Source organism: Nomascus leucogenys, chromosome 1a (assembly GCF_006542625.1).
Source record: "Nomascus leucogenys isolate Asia chromosome 1a, Asia_NLE_v1, whole genome shotgun sequence".
NCBI classification, from domain to species: Eukaryota; Metazoa; Chordata; class Mammalia; order Primates; family Hylobatidae; genus Nomascus; species Nomascus leucogenys.
The window spans coordinates 84830988-84856351 of record NC_044381.1 but is presented as its reverse complement, the minus strand read 5'-3'; the positions used below and the strand labels follow the sequence as shown (position 1 = coordinate 84856351).

General features: G+C 40.4%; 1 protein-coding gene across 9 annotated transcripts in view; it reads right to left on the bottom strand.

Moving 5' to 3' along the window:
* The window catches only part of RAD51B (RAD51 paralog B), a 915086-nt gene that overhangs the window by 880182 nt on the left and 9540 nt on the right, over positions 1-25364 (bottom strand). For all 9 annotated transcript variants that reach the window (XM_030812482.1, XM_003263604.2, XM_030812462.1 and 6 more), the window contains exon 4: positions 19056-19172. Coding sequence is in view for 8 of the 9 variants with exons in the window: in XM_003263604.2 (XP_003263652.2) it covers positions 19056-19172 (117 nt within the window). In the remaining variant the exon portion in view is untranslated. The remainder of the gene's footprint in view (positions 1-19055; positions 19173-25364) is intronic.

The window sequence follows — 25364 nt, the reverse complement described above, 5'->3', positions numbered from 1 at the left end:
CTTTAAATACAACTTTAATTTTACCTATTTATGATAGCATCTATCTCATGCTTTCTCAGCATGGGTGATATTAACCCTAAGGGTAAAAGTTGGTTTTGGAGGAAGGGAAAGATTTTACTCTTTTATGTATAAAGCACAGATATTTATACAGTACAAAAACAGATATACAGTATATGTGTGGTAGAAAAATTTCATTGCAGGGTGTGGTTAAGAAAAAATTGTTTAAAAAGCTTCTTAAGAGACAATAATGAAAAAAATGAATGAGGAACACTTATCTATATTATCTCATATGAGAAGGCTACCAAACTGATTTGATCTCCACATCATACAAACTTTAAGGAGTTTGCTGTTCTCAGGGAATGGAACAATACCCTGTAGTTCACTTCCTTCAGCAGGTCAGCAAAGTTGGTGTCTCGGATTTCTCCTCTGCTGCTTCTGCTTTAAGAATGAATAGCACTTCTCTACTTCCACTTTTCATCTTGGTGTTGTAACTGAATATGTAAGTATACCCAGATTCAGTGACATTCACGTAAGTCAAAACTGATGATAAATAACCTAGGAAGTTTTTAAGTCAGGAAAGAGCAACTATAAAAATGACAGCAAAATATTTCCAGATTGATTCTTACTCTCTCAATCTCCAGATCCACGCTAAGTTCATTCAATCAGTTGCCTTACCCCACCCACCCACCAGATCTATCTGACATCTATCTAGGACACTAGGCTTGACCTTTTAACCAGAAACAAAGACTGTGCAATGCAGTTAATTAGGCAGCTTCACTGACACCTGTATTTTATTAGTTCTCTACTGCTTCATAACAAATTACCACAAACTTGGCAGCTTAAACAGCATCCATTTATTATGTCACTGTAAGTCAGTTTTGACTTATGTGAATGTCACTGAATCTGGGTATACTTACATATTCAGTTACAACACCAAGATGAAAAGTGGAAGCAGAGAAGTGCTATTCATTCCTAAAGCAGAAGCAGCAGAGGATAAATCAGGGACACCAAGGTCAGAAGTCCAGAGAGGGTTGGCTAGGTTCTCTGCTTAAGGTCTTACAAGGTTGAAATCAACATCTCAGCTGAGCTGGACTCTTATCTGGAGGTTGGGAGTAAGTATCAACTTCCAAGTTCATTCAGGCTGTTGGCAAAATCTATTTCTCTGCAGCTCTAGGTCTGAGGTCCCTTTCTTGCTCTAATATCAGGGCCACTCACTGCTTCTAGAGGCTGCCTACATTCCTTCAATCATGGCCCCTCCATCTTCAAGGCAGCAATGGCATCCTGAGTCCTTCTCGGGTTTTAAACTTTTTTTCCTTCCCCTTTTTAACAGCCAGAGAAAGCTCACTACTTCTAAGGGCTCATATGATTAGATCCAAATAATCTCCCCATCTTAAAGTCAGCTATGCCATATAACATATAATAATCATGGGAGTGACATCTCATCATATTCAAAGGTTCCAAGGTTTAGGGCAGAACATCTTTGAGAGGCCATTTAAGAAATTCTGCCTACTACAACATTTCTGAGAATGGAATGGTCATAAAGTTTTTTTTTAATTATACACATACACACATGCATACGTACATATGTTTACACACATGCGTATATTAGTGGTAGGCGGCCTCTAAGACTCAATGATGCTCACCTTTGTTATCCATGCCTTTCTGTAGTCTCCTCCCACATTGTATCAGGTTTGTCTGTGACTAATAGAATACAGCAGAAATGATGGTATGTAACTTCCAAGGCTTTGTCTTAAAAGAAATTGTCATTTCTACCCTGTACCCTTGGATCACATACTCTGCAGAAAGTCAGCTGCTGTGTCATGAAGACACTCAAGCAGTCCTATGGAGAGGTTCACACCGCAAAGAACTGCCAACAGCCAGGACCAACTTCCCAGCCATATAAGCCATGTAAGGAAGCCTTCTTGGAAGCTCAACCCCACGTGGAGTCAGGGATCCCCACCAATCTTGGATCCCCGAGTTACCTGGTGCCAGCTGTTACCGCCCCACCAAGGGAGGCCAGGTTCTTTCGCGTAGCTCTAGGATAGAAGCCATATCCACGGAGTTTAGGAGCAGTCAGACTGCAGGCCGTGCCTCTGCTGTTCCTTGCCAGGCAAGGCCACTGGCCTGGGCCTCCAGCATGCCCACTCCACCACCAACTGAGGACTCCAGTCAGTCGGTCACGGCTCTGGCTCTGTATTTCACTGGATCAGAGCTCCCGGAGGTAACTGAGAGGCCCACTGTAACTGCCTCTGCCGGGTCCTTCCTCCTGCTGCCCTCAGGCTGGGGAGGGAGTGAACAGCCTGAGAGTAAGGATGCAGCTGCCTTCAGGAAAGGTGGCCAGACTCTTTTCTCTCAGAGGCCCAGCCCCTGCTGCTCCTCACAGGGCAGGGCCTCCTGACTTGGGCCCCCAGCATAGCCATCCCTACCCCCACATGATCACTTCAGTGAGCAGCGACTCTGTTTCTCTGGGGTGGGGCTTCCAAAGGCAACTGACAGGCCCTCTGCCATTGCGGCTGCTGCAGTACCCACCCTTGCTACTTCTAGGCTATGGAGGGAACAAAGAGTCTGATTGCTTTCAAGCACCTCCATCAGCAGAGAGGAGTACCCAACCTGCTCCCCATTCCCTCTTCCCAGGTACACCCCCCACCACCATCACTCCCAAAGGCAACTGAACAGGTCCTCCGCCGTGGCCAGCCTTGCTGCCTCCAGGCTGGGGAGAGAAACTCCAGTGTCAGCAGCTACCCTTCAGAGAGGTGGCCAGAATGCTTTCTACATGACCCCCTTCCTCCACTGCCCACTCCCAAACCAGGGATGCTGCTTTCTGGCTTCTACTGCACCTACCCCACCCCCACGAGTATGTCAGTCATGGCCCAGAGCCCTATCGAAAACCTTACCCCCACAGACCTGTGATCTTCCCTCGGGCTCCCACTGCCTAAGTGCCCTGCCTGAGAGTTTAGCCCCTCACCCAGGTATCAGCCCTCACCCCTTCCCATCACAGCCAGGACCTGAGGCTCCCCAACAATCCAGCCCCATCAAGACTCATAGAGGAAGTCCAGCCGGCCATCTAGGGACTAGGGAGTTAACAGATCTCCCTACCCTATTCCAATTTTGCTAGTACTTTACCACATCTCCCATTGCCTGAGGTTGAACTGACACAACCAGCCAACACCACCACAACCAACACACCCCTGCAGAGGCCCAAAGAAGGAGTCCCCCAACCCCACTCTTAAATGAAGAAGAGTCATCACATTGGAGAGCAGAGGAGCCACACAGCTACCTATGTTAGGATAAGTGATGAAGTTCTGCCCCAAAAACCACTCCCCTGGAGAGTCAAAAATTAGACATTTCCTAAGGCTCTCAACCATATGGTGGTCTGGAGATAGGCTGCAGTGTGTGTCTGATCCAGAAGTCAAGAGCTCTAGAACAAGGGTGTGATTGGGCAACAATCTACATTCCAGCCTATCTAGAAGGGGCTCGTGTAGCACCCCAAACCCCCACAGAGACTGTGGTACAATTCACTGGGAGCTTTTCCTAGCCACCCTCATCAGGGTTGGGGACTACACTTGACATAGGGGTATTTGTGGGCAAGCCAGGGGATCCAGCTCTACCCAGCTATGTCCCCAGCACTCCTGTAAAATAGGAAGTACATGGTATGGAGCCCTTCACAGTCTGGCCTATCACCTGAAACAACAGAGTTGTTCACAATAAACAAATATCAAGTACATAACTGTTTGCTTCCACCACAGCTGACTCTCACCCATAAGCATCATCTACTGGCCCGTAGGTTGAACTCCACAGCCCAATATACAACCTGCTGACAGAACATAAGGCCATGGAAACAAAGACAAAAGACCCTACTCGACATACTCTTAAGTCACACCCTTTAGTGAGTGGGGGAAGGAAAGGGGGAAAAAACAATAATAATACAAGAAAAGAAAGGGAAAGAAAACCCTACCTGCATGAAAATATCTACAAAAATTTGAAGTGCCAGCCAGGCACGGTGGCTCATGTCTGTAATCCATCCCAGCACTCCAACCCTGGAGGCCAAAGCAGAAGGATTGCTTGAGCCCAGGAGTTCAAGACCACGGTGGGACACTGTCTATACAAATAATTAAAAAATTAGCCAGGCATGATGGCACATGCCTATAGTCCCAGCTACTTGGAAGGCTGAGGCGGGAGGATTGCTTCAGCCTGGGAGGTCGAGGCTGTGGTGGAACATGATTCCCTGCACTTCAGCCTGTGTGAAACAGTGAGAACCTGTCTCAAAAAACAAAAATTTAGAAGTGCCAACACCTACAAATGAGAAGGAAGCAACATAAGAATGCTGGCACCAGAAAAATCCAATTTTTGTAACACCACCAAAGAATCACAGTAGCTCTCTAGGAAAGGTCCCCAACCAAAATGGAAACTCAGAAATGTCAGATAAATAATTCAAAGCATGGATTGAAAGAAACTCAAAGATATAAAAGAAAAGACTAAAAATCAACACAAAGAACCTACTAAAACAATCCAGGAAATGAAAAAAAAGATAAACATCTTAAAAGGGAATCAATTAGAGCTTCTGGAACTGAAAACTTCACTTTATGATTGTCAAGCTATTGAAAGCTTTATCAATAGACTAGACCAAGCAGAAAAAAGAATTATGACTGATATTTCAAACTAACACATATAGACAAATTAAAGAAAAAAGAATTTTAGGCCAGGTGCAATGGCTCACGCCTGTAATCCCAGCACTTTGGGAGGCCGAGGTGGGAGGATCACCTGAGGTCAGGAGTTTGAGATCAGCCTGACCAACATGGTGAAAACCCGTCTCTACACAAATAATACAAAATTAGCTGGGTGTGCTGGTGCATGCCTGTAATCCCAGCTACTCAGGAGGCTGAGGCAGGAGACTTGCTTGAACCCAGGAGGTGAAGGTTGCAGTGAGTCAAGTTTGCGCCATTGCACTCCAGCCTGGGCAACAAGAGCAAAACTCCGTCTCAAAGGAAAAAGAAAAAAAAGAAAGAAAGAATAAAGAATTTTATAAAATGAACAAAGTGTTTGAGAAGTGTGGGATTACATAAAGCAACCAAACCTATGAATTATTGGCATTCCTGAGAGAGAAGGAGAAAAAGTTGACAACCTGGAAAACATACTTGATGGAATAATTCAAGAAAATTTCCCTAATCTTGCTAGAGATATAGATATCCAGGTACAAGAAATCCAGACAACATAATGACCATCCCAAAGGCACACAGACATTCACCAAGGTCAATGCAAAAGAAAAAAGTCTTAAAGGCAGCAAGAGAGAATGGTAATGCACGGACAGAAGGATCCCCATCAGGCTAGCACCAGACATCTCAGCAGAAACCTTGCAAGCCAGAAAAGAGTGGGGACCTATTTTCAGTGTCTTTAAAGAAAAGAAATACCAACAAATAATTTCATATCCCACAAACTAAGCTTCATAAGTGAAAAATAAATAAATTTGTTTCTTGTCTTCTCAGACAAGAAAACACTGAGGGAATTTGTTTCAACTAGAACAGCCTTATAAGAGGTCCTTAAGGAAATGCTAAACATGGAATGGTAAGAACGACACCTGCTACCACAAAAACACACTTAAGTACATAGCCCACAGACACTATAAAGTAACTACGCAATCAAGTCTACATAACAACCAGCCAACAACACAATGACAGGATCAAAGTCTCACATATCATTATTAAACTTCAATGTAAATGGTCTGAACACCCCACTTAAAAGACAAAGAATGGTAAGCTAGAAAAAAAAAGACAAGACTCAACCATCTGCCATCTTCAAGAGACCCATCTCACATGTAATCCCACAGGCTCAAAGTAAAAATGGATGAAGAAAGAGCTAGCAGGCAAATGGAAAACAAGCAGAAGTCACTATTCTTATACCAGATAAAACAGACTTTAAACCATAACAACTAAGAAAGACATAGAAGGGTATTACACAATGATAAAGGGTACAATCCGGCCAGGCGTGGTGGCTCACACCTGTAATCCCAGCACTTTGGGAGGCTGAAGCAGGGAGATCATGAGGTCAGGAGATTGAGACCATCCTGGCCAACATGGTGAAACCCCATCTCTACTAAAAATACAAAAATTAGTTGGGTGTGGTGGCACGTGCCTGTAATCCCAGCTACTCAGGAGGCTGAGGCAGGAGAATCACTTGAACCGAGGAGTCGGAGGTTGGAGTGAGCAGAGATCGTGCCACTGCACTCCAGCCTGGTGACAGAGCAAGACTCCGTCTTAACAACAACAAAAAAAGTGTACAATCCAATAGGAAGACTTAACTATCCTAAATATATACCCATCAAACATTGGAGCACCCAGATTCATAAAACAAGTTCTTCTTGACTGATAAAAAGACTTAGACAGCCACACAAAAATGGGGGGGGGGGCTTCAACACCCCACTGACAGTGACAGAAAGACCATCAAGGCAGAAAAATAACAAAGAAACTCTGGACTTAAACTTGACACTTGACCAATTAAACCTAACAGATATCTATAGAACGATCCACACACCAACGATCCACATACCAACCACAGAATATACATTCTTCTCATCTGTACAAGGAACATATTCTAAGAGCAACCACACGTTTGGTCATAATAGTGTCAATAAATTTTTTTAAAAATCGAAATCATACCAAGCACACTATCAGACCACAGTGCCAAAAAAATAAAAATGAATATCAAGAAGATCTCTCAAAACTACACAAATACAGAAAGGACACAACTTGGTCCTGAATAACTCCTGGGTGAACATGAAATTAAGGCGGAAGTCAAAAAATTCTTTGATATTAATGAAAATAGGAACACAACTTCCCAAAATCTCTGGAAGGCAGCTAAAGCAGTATTAAGAGGAAAGTTTATAACACTAAATTTCTTCATTGAGAGGTTAGAAAGATTTCAAATTAACAGTTTAACTTTGCACCTAATGGAATTAGAAAAAAAAAAAAAAAAAAGAACAAACCAACCCCAAAACTACCAGAAGAAAATAAATCCCTAAAATTAGAGAGAAGACTCTGGGGCAAGATGGCCAACTAGATGCAGCCAGGAGGAACACATGCCACCAAGCGACTGGGACTTTGGGAAGACTGGCACATTCTGAGATCTTTGGAGGGAAGGCAGTGAGAATGGATGGAGGGAGGATACAGATGCTGGACTGAAGAAAGAAGCTGGGAACCCTGCATTGGGCTATCACACACCAAGACTTACTTCTGGCACCCAAGGACTCCTGAGGAAGGGGTGAGTTGAAGAGGTGAAAAACAAACCCCTCTCACCACAGACCTCTGAAATCCTAGCAGCAGGAGACCCCATGACCCCAGGGTGTGGAAACCTGAGCTGGCTGGGAGAGGTGCTTAGACAGGTGTTAGGGGTAGGACTGCAGTGTGGAACCCAGAGGGTTTGGTGCAGTAATGTCTGCAGTGGAGCACAACCAGGGTTGTCCATCTCCCAAGGCTCACCATGCTCTCCTAGGAGACTTTAGCCTTAGGGGAATTGTCAGATCTGAACAGATCATGGTGGTCTTGCATGTGAAATGGGGCCAGTCCAATCGAAGCATCCCTTGTCTGCTAGCCTCTCCCAGGGTCCCAACCTGGTGGAGCACACTTGCAGTGTACCCTCAGATGCCCAACTGAGGTGCCTCCAGGGGGCCTACATCATAGCTCCTTCACTGGCAGATAGTGCTGACCGTCAAGAGCTCCAGTAGAGCAGCCTCTACTGAGGCACACCAGACCACCCACACCCTCCACTGACTGCAGCCTCCTCTGTGCTGCTTTGCCAGCAGGAACATGCACACGGCCACCCCCCCGCCCTACCGTTTTGCTGGCACACGTGTGGGTAGACCTCACCTCCCCTCCACGCCAGCACCCATGCGCACATGCATCCCACTGTGTCACAGCTGCAGTGTGAGTGTAACCTCACCACTGTGTGGCCACTGCCAGTGCAAAAGCGCATATGGAGGACAGCAGCCCACATGCCACCCCCCAAACACACACATGGAGACTGGCAGCCCTGTACCTGCCAGCAGCACGAACACACACATGGAGACTGGCAGCCCTGTACCTGCCAGCACCACACTACACCCCACGCCAACACTGCCACCAGTGTGCATATGCACACAGAGGCTGGCAGCCCCGCACCCACCAGCACCCTGTCCAAGCCACGGAGCATGCATCCCACCATAATGCAGCTGCTGTTGGTACATGTGAACGAGCACAGATCCCACTGCCACCACCCCAACAATGCATTTTGGCTGGCACCACCCATCAGTGTTGTGGCCAGAGATCCAAGAACACCTGGGTCCCTCCAACACAGAAGGTCCCTAACCTGAAGGGCCCAGAGGGGGCCTGAATTCAAATTCAAGAAATGCAAAGAACTTCTGTGAGATACTATCCAAGATGATCATCCCCAAGACACAGTCATCAGATTCATCAAAGTCAAAATGAAGGAAAAAAATGTTAAAGGCAGCTAGAGAGAAGAGGCAAGTCGCCTACAAAGGGAACTCCATCAGGCGAACAGTGAACCTTTCAGCAGAAACTCTGCAAGCTGGAAGAAATTGGAGGACTATATTCAACATTCTTAAGGAAAAGAAATTCCAATCATGAATTTTGTGTGTGTGTTTTGTGTGTGTATGTATATGTGACAGGGTTTCACTCTATCACCCAGGCTGGAGTGCAGTGGCATGATCACGGCTCACTGCAGCAATGACCTCCTGGGCCCAAGCAGTTCTCTCACCTCAGCCTCCCGAGTAGCTGGGACTACAGGCACATGCCACCATGCCCGGCTAATTTTAGCATTTTTTGTAGAGACAGGGTTTCATCATGTTGCCCCGGCTGGTCTCAAACTCCTGGGCTCAAGCGATCCACCTGCTTCAGCCTCCCAAAGTGCTAGGATTACGGGCGTGAGCCACCACACCCAGCCCCAACCAAGAATTTCATATGCAGCCAAACTAAGCAAAGGAGAAATAAGATCCTTTTCAGAAAAACAAATGCTAAGGGAATTTGTTACCATTAGACCTGCTTTACGAGAGGTTCTGAAGGGAGTGTTAAATATAAAAAGGAAAGACCATCACCAGCCACTACAAAAACACACTTAAGTACACAGACCATTGCCACTATAAAGCAACAACACAAACAAGTCTGCATAATAACCAGCTAACAACATGATGACAATATCAAATCCACATGTCAATATTAACGTTGAATGTAAACAGGCTAAATGCCCCAATTAAAAGGCACAGAGTGGCAAGTTGGACAAAGAGGCAAGACCCAATGGTGTCCTATCTTCAAGAGACCCATCTCACATGCAGTGACACCCATAAGCTCAAAATAAAGGGATGGAGAAAAATCTACCAAGCAAATAGAAAATAGAAAAAAGTAGGGGTTGCTATTATAACAGACAAAGCCGACTTTAAACTAGTAAAGATAAAAAAAAACAAAGATGGTTTCCAGCTTCATCCATGTCCCTATAAAGGACATGAACTCATCATTTTTGAAGGGGAGCATCACACACTGGGGCCTGTTGTGGGATGGGGGGAGGGGGGAGGGATAGCATTAGGAGATATGCCTAATGTAAATGATGAGTTAATAGGTGCAGCACACCAACATGGCACATGTATACATATGTAACAAATCTGCACGTTGTGCACATGTACCCTAGAACTTAAACTGTAATAAAAAAATATATATATAAAAGACAAAGAAGGGCACTACATAATGGTAAAGCATTCAATTAAACAAAAAGACCTAATTATCCTATATATGCAGCAAACATAGGAGCACCCAGGTTCGTAAAGCAAGTTCTTAGAGACTTATGAAGAGACTGCATAATAATAGTGTGAGACTTCAACACCCCACTGACATTATGAGACAGATCATTAAGACAGAAAACTAATAAATTCAAAACCTGAACTCAACACTTGACCAAATGAACCTAATAGACATCTACAGAACTCTCCACCCAAAAACAGCAGAATATACATTATTTTCATCTGTACAGGGCACATATTCTAACACTGACCACACAATCAACCATAAAACAATTGTCAACAAATTCAAAAAAAAAAACTGCAATCATACCAATCACACTCTTAGACCACAGCACAATAAAAATAGAAATCAATACTAAGAAAATCATTAAAACCATACAATTACATGGAAATAAACAACCTGCTCCTGAGTGACTTTTGGGTAAACAATGGAATTAAGGCAGAAATCAAGAAATTCTTTGAAACTAATGAGAATAAAGATACAACATACCAGAATCTCTGGGACACAGCTACAGCAGTGTTAAGAGGAAAGTTTATAGTGTTAAAAGCCCATATCAGAAAGTTCAAAAGTTCTCAAGTGAATAACCTAACATCTCACCTAGAGGAAACAGAGAAGCAAGAGCAAACCAACCCCAAAGCTAGCAGAAGATAAGAAATAACCAAAATCAGAGCTGAACTGAACAAAATTGAGATGCAAAAAAATAATAATAATTAAAAAGATCAAAGAATCAAGGCGTTTATTCCTTGAAAGAATATATAAGATAAACTGCTAGCCAGACTAATAAGAAAAAAAAAAATCCAAATAAACAATCAGAAATGACAAAGGTGATATTCCATCAACCCCACAGAAATACAAAAAACCTTCAGAGAACTACTACAAACACCTCTATGTACACAAACTAGAAAACCTAGAAGAAATGCATAAATTCCTGGAAACATGCAACCTCCCAAGATTAACCAGAAAGAAATTAAACTAATGAACAGACCAATAATGAGGTCCTAAAGTGAATAGGTAACAAAAAGCCTACCAAGCAGAAAAATCCCAGGACCAGACATGTTCACGGCCTAATTCTACCAGATGTATAAAGAAGCGCTTATACCATTCCTACTGACAATGTTCCAAAAAACTGAGGAAGAGAGACTCCTCAATAACTCATTCTATAAGACCAGTATCAGCCTGACACCAAAATCTGGCAGAGACACAATGTAAAAGAAAGCATCAGGTCAATATGCCTGATGAACATGGATACAAAAATCTGCAAGAAAATATGAGCAAACTGAATCCAGCAACGCATCAAAAAGTTAATACGTCATGATTAAGTAAGCTTTATTCCTAAGATGCAGGGCTAGTTCAACATATGCAAATCAATAAATGTTATTCACAACATAAACAGATTTAAAGCAAAAACCATATGATCATCTCCATAGACACAGAAAAAGCTGTCAACATAATCCAACACCCCTTCATGATAAAAAGCCCTCAACAGACTAGGCATCGAAATGAACATACCTCAAAATACTAAGACCCATTTGTGACAAACCCACAGCCAACATCATTCTAAACAGGCAAAATTTGGGAGAACTAGAACAAGACAAGGATGCCCAGTCTCACCACTCCTACTCAACATAGTACAGGAAGTCCTAGCCAGAGCAATCAGGCAAGAGAAAGAAATAAGGCTGGGCGTGGTGGCACATGCCTGTAATCCCAGAATTTTGGGAGGCCTAGACGGGCAGATCACTTGAAGTCAGGAGTTCAAGACCAGGTTGGCCAATATGGTGAAACCTCATCTCTACTAAAAATATAAAAATTAGCTGGGAGTGGTGGTGCACGCCTATACTCCCAGCTACTTGAAAGGCTGAGGCAAGAGAATCACTTGAACCCAAGAGGTGAAGGTTGCAGTGAACCAAGATTGTACCACTGCACTCCAGCCTAGGTGACAGGGTGAGACTCCATCTCAAAAAGGAAAAAAAAAAAAAAGGGAAAGAAATAAAAGGCATCAAAATAGAAAAAGAAAAAGTAAAATCATCTCTCTTCACTGACAATATGATTCTCTACCTAGAAAACCCTAAAGACTGCTCCAAAAGGCTCCCAGAACTGATAAATGACTTTAGTAAAGTTGAAGTCTACAAAATCAATGCACAAAAATCAGTAGCTTTTCTATACACCAATAACATTCCAGCTGACAGCCAAGTCAAGAATACAATCCCATTTACAATAGCTACACAAAAAAATAAAATATCTAGGAATACATCTAACCAAGGAGGTGAACGATCTCTGGAAGGAGAACTACAAAATACTGCTACAAGAAATCATAGATGATACAAACAAATGAAAAAACATTCCATACTCATGGATTTGAAGAATCAATACCGTTAAAATGGCGTATTTCCCAAAGCAATGTACAGATTCAAATTACCAATGTCATTTTTCACAGAATTAGAAAAAACTATTCTAACATTCATATGGGAAGTTGGAGTCTGAAAAGCCAAAGCAATCCTAAGCAAAGAGAACAAAGCTAGAGGCATCACACTACCTGACTTCAAACTATAGCAACCAAAACGGCATGGTACTGGTACAAAAACAGACACAGTGATCAGTGGAACAGAATAGAAAACACAGAAATGAAACCACACACTTACAACCTCTGATCTTTGACAAAGTCAACAAAAATAAAAAATGGGGAAAGGACTCCCTATTCAATAAATGCTGTTGAGATTACCAGCTAGCCATATGCAGAATAATTAAACTGGACCCCTACCTTTTACCATATACAAAAATTAACTCAAGATGAATCAACAATTTAAATGTAAGATCCAACCCATAAAAATCCTAGAAGAAAACCAAGGAAAATCCATTCTGGACATCAACCTTGGCAAAGAATTAATGGCTAAGACCTCAAAAATATTGTAACAACAACAAAAATTGACAAGTGGAACCTAACTAAAGAGCTTCTGCACAGCAAAAGAAACTATCAACAGAATAAATGGACACCCTACAGAATAGGAGAAAATATTCACAAACTAGGCATGTGACAAAGGTCTAATATCCAGATTCTATAAGGAACTTAAACAAATCAACAAGCAAAAAATGACCCCATTAAAAGTGGGCAAAGGACATGAACAGACACTTCTCAAAAGAAGACATACAAGTGGCCAGCAAATATATGAAAAAATGCTCAACATCCCTAATCATTAGAGAAATGCAAATCAAAACCACAATGAGATACCATCTCACAGCAGCCAGAATGGCTATTATTAAGAAGTCAAAATGGCCAGGCACAGTGGCTCATGCCTATAATCTCAGCAATTTGGGAGGCTGAGGTGGGCGGATCACTTGAGGCCAGGAGTTTGAGACCAGCCTGGCCAACATGGTGAAACCCCATCTCTACTAAAAAATTTAAAAAAAAATTAGCTGGGCATGGTGGCACACACCTGTAATCCCAGCTACTCAGGAGGCTGAGGCACAAGAATCGCTCGAACCTGGGAGGCAGAGGTTGCAGTGAGCCGAAAATGCCACTGCCCTCCAGCCTGGGCAACAGAATGAGACTGTCCCAAAAAAAAAAGTCAAAAAATAATAGATGCTGGCAAGGCTGCAGAGAAAATGGAATGCTTATACACTGTAGGTGGAAATATAAATTAGTTCAACCACTGTGCAAAGGAGTTTGGAGATCTCCCAAAGAACTTAAAACAGAGCTACCATTTGACCCAGCCATCTCATTGCTGGATATATACCCAAAGGAAAATAAATTACTCTACCAAAAAGACATATGCACTCGTATGTTCACTGCCACAGTATTCACAATAGCAAAGACATGGAATCAACCTAAGTGCCCATCCATGGTAAAGTAGATAAAGAAAATGTGGTAAATATATACCATGGAATACTACACAGCCATAAAAAGAACAAAACCATGTCCTTTGCAGCAACATGGATGCAGCTCTTGGTCATTATCCTAAGTGAATTAACACAGGAACAGAAAACCAAAGACTGCATATTCTCACTTGTAAGTGGGAGCTAAACATTGGGTATACATGGACACAAAGATGGGAACAATCAACACTGGAGACTATTAGAAGGAGGAAGAAGGGAGGGGGGAAAAGGCTAAAAAAAACTACCTATTGAGGACTATGTTCAGTACCTGAGAGATGGTATAAATCATACCCCAAACCTCAGCATCACGGAATATACCAATGTAACAAACCTGTACATATACCCCCTGAACCTAAAATGAAATAGGGCACCCAATTACTAGAGAATAATCATTCTTTTCAAGCACACGTGCAACATTTATCAGAGTTGATCACATATTTAACCTTGAAAGATGTCTCAGGGAACTTCAAAGAATCAATATCATGCAAAGTTATCTGACAAAAATGCAATTAGATTAATAATGTAATTAAAATAATTTTTTAATTACTTAATTTAGATATTTTAAAATTCCAAATGATACATAAGTCAAAGAAGCAATTGTGATGGGAATGTTTAAATACTTTTAGAACAGAATGAAAATGGAAATACTATATATCAAAATAGAACGCTTCAAGAAAAATTCACAGTCTTAAAAGGTCAGAGTAAAAAGAAACACTGAAAATTAATAGATTAAATATGCAATTTAAGAAGTTAGAAAAAAAGAATAATCCCACAAAAAAAATTAAATAAAAGGAGATAATAAGAAAATGGCAGAAATAAAGGAGGTAGAAGATGAAGAAATAATAGAGAGGACCAACAAAGAACAACAAAATGCAGAGTTCTTTAAAACGATGACATACATACTCAAACCTCTGACAAGATTTTTTTTAAAAGAGAGGGAGAAATAAAACAAGTAATATCAGAAATGGAAAGGGGGACAAAAACCACATGTAAAACCAGATTTAAGAGCTGGAAGATTATAATGAATAACTTTATTATAATAAATTTGAAAACATAAAGAAAATGGACAAATTCCTAAAAATCTCATTCACTGAAACTAATCAAGAAGAAATAGAAAACCTGAGTAGTCCTATAATCATTAAAGGAATTGAATTTTTAAAAAATCTCCTCAGAAGGAAAAATATCAAGATCAGACAATTTTTCAGACAAGTTCTACCAAATCTTCAAGGAACAAATAATTCCCATCATATGCAAACTATTGCAGAATATTAAAGAGATATTCCATAATCCATTCTACCAAACTAGTATAAGATAAATACTAATTCAGACAAAGACACTACTAAAAGGAAAATTAAAGCTCAATATCCATCCTAAATATTGAAAAATCTTAAATATTAGCAAACTGAATCCAACAGTTTATAAAAAAAAGATAATATATCATGACCAAGTTGAACTTGTCCCAAAAACACAATAGTAGTTTAACATCAGAAAAATCTATTAAATGTTTTTCACCATGCTATTAGACCAAAGAAGAAAAATAATATAATCATTTCAATCAATGCAGAAAAAAAAAGCTTTTGATAAAATGTAACACCAAATTAGTATTTTAGCTAGGACATGAAGGAAAGTTCCTTATTTCTGATCAAGGATATCTACTTACAGCAAACATCACAGGTTTTTTTTTTTTAACTTTTTTATCTAGAAATAATTTTAAACTTACAGGAAAATGGTATTAATAAAAACAGAAGGCCAGGCGCAGTAGCTCACACCTGTAATCCCAACACTTTGGGAGGCCAGGGCAGAAGGGATCACTTGAGGTCAGGAGTTTAAGACCAGTCTGGGCAACATAGCAAGCCCTCATCTCTACAAAAGATTTAAAAAATTAGCCAGGCATGGTGGTACACACCTGTAGTCCTAGCTACTTGAGAGGCTGAGGAAGGAGGATCACTTCAGCCCAGGAGTTTGAAGCTGCACTAAGCTATGGTTGTGCCACTGCACTCCAGCCTAGGTGACACAGCTAGACCATGTATCTTTTTTTTAATTTAAAATAAAAATAAATTAAAAATAAATAAAAACAGAATACAGAATATATATATGCATTCTTTTCCCACATCCACCCACTGTTAACATTTTGCCCAATTTACTTTATCGTTTTGCTAGCTCTCTCTTACCTACACATGTGTGTATGTGCATGTACATGTATGATACACAGTATGAAATCAGTATGTCAATCTACACTCCCATTTTTATTGCAGCACTATTCACAGTACCCAAGAGATGGAATCAACCTAAGTGTCCATCAACAGACAAATGGATAAATATGTGGTACATACATGCAATGGACTACTATTTCAGCCATTAAAAAAGAATGAGATTCTGTCATCTGCAACAACATGGATGGAACTGAAGGTCATTATGTTGAGTAAAATGTCAGACACAGAAAGACAAACATTGTATGTTCTCACTCATACGTAGAAGCTAAAAAAATTGATCTCATAGAAGTGGAGAGTAGAATAGTGGTTACTAGAGGCTGAGATGGTTAGAGGCAGACAGCCAAAGGTTGGTTAGCAGTTACAAAATTACAGCAAGATAGGAGGAATAAGTCTTAGTTTGCTATAGCACTTTAGGGGAACTATAATTTAAAACAATTTATTATATATTTTCAAATAGCTAGAAGAGGGGCTTTTGGATGTTCTCAACACACAAAAAAAATGATAAATGCTTGAAGTGATGGATATGCCAATTACCCTGATTTGACCATTATACATTGTACACACATATCAAAATATCACACTGTACCCCATAAATATATACAATTATTGTATCAATTAAAAATTGTAATAAAAGCAAAAAAAAACTGTTTGAAGATAAATTGATATACTCCCTATACTCAGTTGAAAAACAAAAAACAAAAAAGATTGAAGAAGCCTACCTGTAGCTAGAACAGAAAGGAGAGAATCTGCCCCTACTAGGGAGTCAAAGTATTTATATTCCTATTCCAAGTCAGCCAATTAGATAACAACAAAATACCTAAAAGGCTTGTAACTTCTGTTTGGATTTTAAAAAATAATTAATAAAAGCTAAGTGAAAAAGTATTAAAAATTATTCTAAAACTTAAAAAGTAAAAAGAATTTCCCAGTTAATCTTCCTTAAGTTCAATGTTTTTGCTATTTAAATAAGTAAGGTTATGACTGTGGATCACTATTGTAATAAACCTTATTTAAGCAAGTGGAACTTCAGCCCAAAAAGTTTATGTAAAATCGTATGATTCTGGCACCACCTGGTGGCAGTATATTCCAAAAGAAGGGTGTGTGTGTGTGTGTGTGTGTGTGTGTGTGTGTGTGTGTGTGCATTTTTATTAATAACTAATTCACTCATGTATTTACCAACTATTTAATAGGCATCTGCTAGGCGTAGTTCACATAAATCTTTAAATCTCTCTTGGAAGACAGGAAATAAAATATAGTATCTAAAACAGGGTCCCTATCTCCAAGGAAAAAAAACCACAGTTAAATTATGACTATCAGAATGTAAGAAAATAATGTGGTCTTGTTTAGAAGTTTCCTGAAAGTATTTATGTCCCTAGAACTTTCAAGCAAGAAGTCCTCAGGAGTGTACTGATAAACATTGTCTATCAAGTCACCACATTGTAAGCAGTTTTCAAGGAAAATAACTGCAGTGGTTTTAAAACGTCCTCAAATTCCTGACACTTCTTCCTTCAAAAGGTTGGCCAGATGTAGTGGCTCATACCTGTAATCCCAGCACTTTGGGAGGCCCAGGTGGATGGATCACCTGAAGTCAGGAGTTCGAGACCAGCCTGGACAACATGGTGAAACCCATCTCTAGTAAAAATACAAAAATTAGCCAGGCATGGTGATGTGTGCCTGCAATCCCAGCTACTCACTTGAACCTGGGAGACAGAGGTTGCAATGAGCCAAGATTGTGCCACTGCACTCCAGCCTGAGCAACAGAGCAAGACTCTGTCTCAAAAAAAAAAAAAAAGTAGAGGCTAATTTCCCTTTCCTTAAATGTAGGCTTGACTTAATTACTCACTTCTAATGACGAAAAGTGGCAGAAGTAGTGGTGTGTAACTTCCAAAGCTAGGTTGCCAAAGATATCACCACTTCCATCTTGCCTTCTTCGAGACCACTCACCTGGGGGAAGTCAGCCATCATGTCATAAGACTCAAGAAGCCTGTGGAGAGCCTACCTGGGGAGGCACTGTGGCCTCCTGCCAACCACCAGCACCCATTTGCCAGTCATATAAATGGGCCCCTCAGAAACAGATCCTACAGCCCCTACCAAACTTCAGATGACTGCATCCCTCACCAACAATGCTGAGCTAAGCCACTCGCAAAAAAACTAAGAAATAACCAATGTTTATTGCTTCAAGCCACTTAGTTTTGGGATAATTTGTTATGCAACAGTATTAATTAATCCAACAACCTATCACTTCCTAGAAGAAATTTTATCTATAACAGAAAGTAAAAACAGCTCACTTTAGTTTAATACTATAATTTTTCCATATGTTAATAAAATTTCAAATTGTCCTTCCTAATTTATAGTGATCCTTTTTTAATTCCCCCAATTGTTTCATAATATTATTTCATAATATTTCCCACTTTCTTTTTTTTGAGACAGGCTCTTGCTCTGTCACCCAGGCTGGAATGCAGTGGTGTGACCATGGCTCACTCCAGCCTTGACCTCCCTGGCTCAAGGTCAGCCTCCTGAGTAGCTAGGACCATAAGCATGCACCACCACATATGGCTAAATGGTTTTTGGTTTTTTTTTTTGGTTTTTTTTTTGGTAAAGACAGGGTCTTGCCTTGTTGCTCAAAGTGCTGGGATTATAGGCATGATATAATCATATATACAAAATATATAATGTTATTTATGTGCATACATATTACATATATGACATATGTGTATATATTACATATTGTGACATGTGTATGTATATATAAATATATGTATGCATGTATATATGTATATATTACATATGTGTGACATGTGTATGTACATATATATATGTATATATTACATATGTGTGACATGTGTATGTACATATAAATATATGTATGCATGTATATATGTATATAACATATATGTATGCATTATATATAAAATACATATATAAACACACCCAGCAATATTTATCACTTTCTAAGTTAATTCAATGAAACAGCAACCTAAGCAGATTTTAATCAGTCAGCAAGGATTTTGTTTTTAACACCTCTGTTTGCAGAGCAACCACACTAAGTACTGAGTGGAGAACCATATCCTTGAAGTACTTACAATTTAATTCAGATTACTGTTCAAGAAATAATTTATGTTTTTTAACTAAACTTTTTCCCTAGCTCTGAAGATTATAGGTCAATGGAAGAAGGTATGAAAAATTTTTCCTTTACCTCTGTGAGGGATCCACAAGCCACACCACCATGCAGGGCTTCGTCCAAAGCAGAAAGGGTAGTAGATAAGAATGCTGGTGAGAAATCAGCAGACCTTTGTGCTTTTATCCCATAAGCCTGAACAAGAAAATGATTAAGTTTTTTTTCAACCTCTATATATATTCAAAAACATAAACCAACTTTAATTCTCTAAATTTTAGCAACTTTAACCCTAATCCATCCTTTTCCCTTCTATTTTTTATTTGTTCAACAAACATTTACTCTGTGCCAGGCACTGTGCTAGATTATGGGGATATGACATAACAGAAAGAGACGTTGCCCTCACAGTCTTATGAAGTCAACCAGGGCCTATGACATTAGGACTAGAAACCAGGCAATTACAACACAATTAATAACAGATACTGTAATAGGGAAAGTATAACTGATACAGATTTTGGAAACTTAATGGAATTGCCGGATGCCTGTGCTAAAACCTGAAAGAGCTGTTAGGTAAGCAAAGGAAATGTGACTATTCCTGCCAAAGAGGACAGAATGTACAAAGAAAGGTCAAGAAGCAAGAGAGGAAACAGGGACTAACACAAACTATAAATATACAGTTCATTTAGAATGGTTGAAAGATGGAGTGTAGGTGCAGCACAGCAAGCAATGAGGCTAGAGAAGTAAGCAAGGGCCTAACCATAAACAGCTCTGTTGAAGATGCAAAAAGGAGTGACATGAACAAGTTATTTCAAACTCAGGTTCGTTTGTGAAGAACAGTGTGAAGGAAGGTGTGGTAGACTGAGAAATGACCCCCCACCCCCACCCCTGGATATCCAAATCAAATCTCCAGAACCTGTCTGTGAATATTACCTTATTTGCAAAATGAGTGTTTGCAGATGTGATTAAGTTAAAGACCTTGAGATGAAGGGATAATCATGGATTATCCAGATGGACCCTAAATACCCACACTAATAAAAGAGAGGCAGAGGGAATTCAATACACACAGGAAAAGGTTATGTGAAGATGGTATAGAGAGAGAAGCAGCCACAAGCCAAGGAATGCTAATGGCCACCAAAAGCTGAAAGAGGCAAGGAAGGGATAATCCCCTAGAACCTCTGGAGAGAATGCAGCTCTGCCTACACCTTAATTTTGAGCCTCTGAACTCCAAAACTGTAAGAGAATAAATTTCTGTTGTCTGAAGCCACCCAGGGTGTGATTTATATTAGAACTGCTACAGGAAACTAATAAAACAAATTATAATTTCAAAGACATACTCAGATTAGTTTGTGAAGAACAGCTTGAAGCTGGGATATCTGTCAGGAAGACATTACAGTCATTCCAAAGAAAAATAATGGTAGCTAGAAGAAGGTAATAGTGGGGATAAAAACTTTTGGTACTAGCAACTGTATCTAAAGCCAGGTACACAGTACAACAGTCCCCCTTATCCACGGTTTCACTTCCCATGTTTCAGTTACCCCTGGTCAACATTGATCTGAAAATATTAAATGGATAATTCCAGAAATAATTCATAAGTTTTAAATTGCACACAGCTCTGAGTAGCATGGTGAAATCTCACATCATCCCACCTGGATGTGAATCATCCCTTTGCCAAGTGTATACACACTGTAGACACTCCCTGCCCATTAGTCAGTATCTCAGTTATCACCTCAGTTATCAGATCCAAAAAACATAGTATACATATAGTTTAGTACTACCCAAATTTTCAAACATCCACTGAGGGTCTTGAAACATATTCCCTGTGAACAAGGGGAGAAACACTACATATCTGAAGTTTTTCCAATATAATACAATTCTGAAATTCTCCTTTTTTTTGTTCAAGACAGAGTCTCACTCTGTTACCCGGGCTGGAGTGCAGTGATGCGATCTCAGCTCACTACAACCTCCACTTCCTGGGTTCAAGCAATTCTCCCACCTCAGCCTCCCAAGTAACTGGAATTACAGGTGCCTGCCACCAGACCCGAATAATTTTTGTATTTTTAGTAGAGACGGGGTTTTGCCATGTTGGCCAGGCTGGTCTTGAACTCCCGCCCTCAAGTGACCAGACCGCCTCGGCCTCCCAAAGTGCTGGGATTACAGGTGTGAGCCACTGCACCTGGCCCAAAATTCTCCTTTCTTATCCTTGGTGTTGTGTTTGTCCACAAGAAATTATACAAAGAATTCTGGTGATTTCATTTGTTGGTTTTGATCATTCTGATATATTTAGAACTACAAAAGTTAATACTCTATAAGGAAAATTGTTTTTTAAATTACTTTTATTAATCTTCTAGGATATTAAAATTTTACCTGATTTTTAAAAGATGTTTATTTTCTAATGTTCCTTTTATTCTTTTAAGGGCTTTTGACAACCTCCCTTTGTTAATGGTCTGCTTTACATTTCAGTTTAGTTTTGCCTGCTCCAGGGCACTGTCCAGTCGCTATGCTAGGATATGGAGCAAATAACATCAGCTCCTCTTAGATATTGCTGTGATTCAGGAATCATGAACAGTAAGGAAAAGGCAAGGATAGGAAGCTAATGAACATTTGTTACACATCTACTATGTGCTGTATTAAGTACTTTACATACATTATTTCATTTACACACAGGTATAATTATCTCCATTTCACAAATGGTAAAAAAACTGAGACTAAGAGATTTGCCAGATATTACTGCAAGGGGACAAACAAGAACTGTTGCTGCTTTTTTCCTAAAGAACATAACTTATCTAAAGCAAATTTGGAAAGGAAAAAAAAAGTTAAAGAAAACAGAAGTCAGTAAAAAATTCCACAATCCTGAGATAACCATTATTAACAACATACACCAAATACCTTTATAACGGTCATTTTTATAAAATTGGCATGTATACTATATACAATTTTGTAGCCTGCTTTTTTCACTAAGCGTTTATATCCTGGGCATTTCTTCTGTTATTAAAAATTATTGGCTGGGCGTGATGGCTCATGCCTGTAATCCCAGCACTTTGGGAGGCTAAGGCAGGAGGATCACTTGCAGGCAAGATTTCAAGACCAGCCTGGGCATCATAGCAAGACCCTGTCTCTATAAAAATAAATAAATAAATAAATAAATATTTTTCAAAGATTTTAGTGCCTACATAATATTACCTAACATAAATGTAATATAATTTATCTCCTTCCTTACTATTATTATTGTTTCCAATTTTTTGATATAAGAAATATTTCAGTCAGCATCCTTACATAGACATTTTTGTCTATAACCTATCATCGGGCAATGTGGATGCATGTGGGGATACTTTCTCAAACATGCAAAGGCAGCCCAATCTGTCAAAATTAAAGCACTTCACTTGCAATTTTAAGTGTAATTTCTAAAATAATAGATTTGGTAAGTCAAAAAAAGAATAATCCACTGGGCGTGGTGGCTCATGCCTGCAATCCCAGCACTTTGGGAGGCCGAGGCGGGCGTATCACCTGAGGTTGGGAGTTCGAGACCAGCCTGACGAACACGGAGCAACCCCATCTCTACTAAAAATACAAAAAAAGGAAAAATTAGCCGGGCATGGTAGCACATGCCTGTAATCCCGGTTACTCAGTAGGTTGAGGCAGGATCATGGCTTGAACCCGGGAGGCGGAGGTTGCGGTGAGCCAAGATCGTGCCACTGCACTCCAGCCTGGGCAACAAGAGCAAAACTCTATCTCAAAAAGAGGAACAAAATGAACTAACAGAACAAAACTTCAGAAAAGTAGTATGTATATAAATGAGACAAAGAAGAGTTTTGTGGTATGACATTACCAATTTTTCTTCTACCTTGGTGGCTGCTTCTTCTCAGACTCATTATCATCTAATCTGACCTGTAACTGTTGGCATCACTCAGGTTTCAGGGTTAAGTATACTTATCGTCTTACTGTATGCACTTTATAGGCAATCACCATTCATCCATTTCCCATGCCCCTCTCCCTTCAGGTCATTTTTTTATTTCACTTTATAGGCAATCACTCATCCATTCCGATAGCTTTAACTATCATATTTACACCAATGACTCCCATGTGCATGCCTCGCCTTCAAGGTCCAGGTCCATATATTTAACTGCCTACTTCCCATCTTCACTAAATGTTTTATAAACATCTTAAATTAGACAAGTACTGGCCGGGGGCGGTGGTTCACGCTTGTAATCCCAGCACTTTGGGAGGCTGAGGCAGGTGGATCACCTGAGGTCATGAGTTCGAGACCACCCTGGCCAACATGCTGAAACCCTGTCTCTACTAAAACTATAAAAAATTAACCGGGCATGGTGGTGGGTGCCTATAATGCCAGCTACTCGAGAGGCTAACACAGGAGAATCGCTTGAACCTGGGAGCCTGAGCCGAGATCTCGCCATTGCACTCCAGCCTGGGTGAAAAGAGCGAAACTCCATCTCAAAAAAAAAAAAAATTACACAAGTACTAAATTGAATGTATGATCTGCCTCCCTCAAACCTGCTCCTCTTCCAGTATTCCTGATTTCAGGAAATGGTACCACTCAGCTTTTCAAAGCAAAAGTCAGGGAATCATCTCTGACATTTTCCTATACTTCACCACCACCTCAGCCAAACAATCACCAAATCCCATTAATTCTCTCTCCTAGGCTCAGCACACTGGCTCACATCTGTAATCCCAGAACACTGGGAGGCTGAGGTGGGTGGATTGCTTGAGGCCAGCAGTTTGAGACCAGCCTGGCCAACGGCAAACCCCATCTCTACTAAAAATACAAAACTTAGCCAGGTGTGATGGTGCATGTCTGTAGTCCCAGCTACTGAGGAGGCTTAGGCACAAGAATTGCTGGAACCCAGAAGGTGGAGATTGCAGTGAGCCAAGATTGCACCACTGTACTCCAGCCTGGGCAACAGAGTGAGACTCTGTCTCAAAAAAAAAAAAAAAATTATCCCTCCTAAATATCTCTCATATTAATCAAAACTATAACCTCTGCATTAATAATATAAGTCACCATACTTTTTGTTTGTAATACAGTAATAGTACCTAACTAATCTTCATGAATATTTTCTTGCTCCTTTTCAATCCCTTGTCCATGTCCAAGACTGATTTTTTTTAAAACACATATTATAGTATACCCTTTTATGAGTTTCCATTGCTCTTGGAATAAAGTCCAAATCAAAGCCCTAATAATCTGACTCCTGCTTACTTCTCTGGCTTCATCTCTTACCACTCTCTTCTTCGCTGTAATGTCCCACTCACGCAAGCCCCATTCTCCTTCTCTTCCCAGGGCCTTTGCATCTGTTATACCCAATGCCCAGTAAGTCTTCCCTGCCCATCTCCCTTCCCAGCTCCTTTGCCTATCTCTCACCTATTCATCTTTCATGTTTTAGCTAAAGTATTGCTTCCTTGGAAGGGTCCTCCTGACCCCCCAAACTAAGTAATGTCCCTTATAAAGTTTCAAAGTCCCTTATGCTTTTCCTTCATAGGATTTAGCACTATTGTAATTAACTAATTATTTCTGAATTAATATTATAATGTCTGGCTTCCCCCACTAGACTGTAAACTACAAGAGGGCTGGAACTGTATAAACTTGTTCACCATGATAGCCTCAGTGCCTGACAAAGTACCTAATACATGCTTGACATTCAGTAAATACAGGCCAAGAGAATAAATGATTGAATAAATGAGCAAAAAAAATTTCCTGAAGAAATGAACTAAAACTAAGCCAACGCACCAACAACAGGAAAGCAGAGAGCCAAATTATGAATGAACTCCCATTCACAATTGCTACAAAGAAAATAAAATACTGGGCCGGCATGGTGGCTCACGCCTGTAATCCCAGCAATTTAGGAGGCCAAGGCGGGCGGATGATGAGGTCAGGAGATCTAGACCATCCTGGCTAACACGGTGAAACCCCGTCTCTACCAAAAATACAAAAAATTAGCCGGGCATGGAGGTGGGCGCCTGTAGTCCCAGCTATGTGGGAGGCTGAGGCAGGAGAATGGCATGAACCCAGGAGGCGGAGCTTGCAGTGAGCCGAGATTGCGCCACTGCACTCCAGCCTCGGCGACAGGGCAAGACTCTGTCTCAAAAAAATAAAATAAAATAAAATAAAATAAAATAAAATACCTAGCAATACAGCTAACAAGGGATGTGAAGGACCTCTTCAAGGAGAACTACAAACCACTGCTCCAAGAAATCAGAGAGGACACAAACAAATGGAAAAACATTCCATGCTCATGGATAGGAAGAATCAGTATCATGAAAATGGCCATATTGCCCAAAGTAATTTATAGATTCAATGCTATTCCCATTAAACTACCATTGACATTCCTCACAGAATTTTAAAAAACTATTTTAAAATTCATATGAAACCAAAAAGGA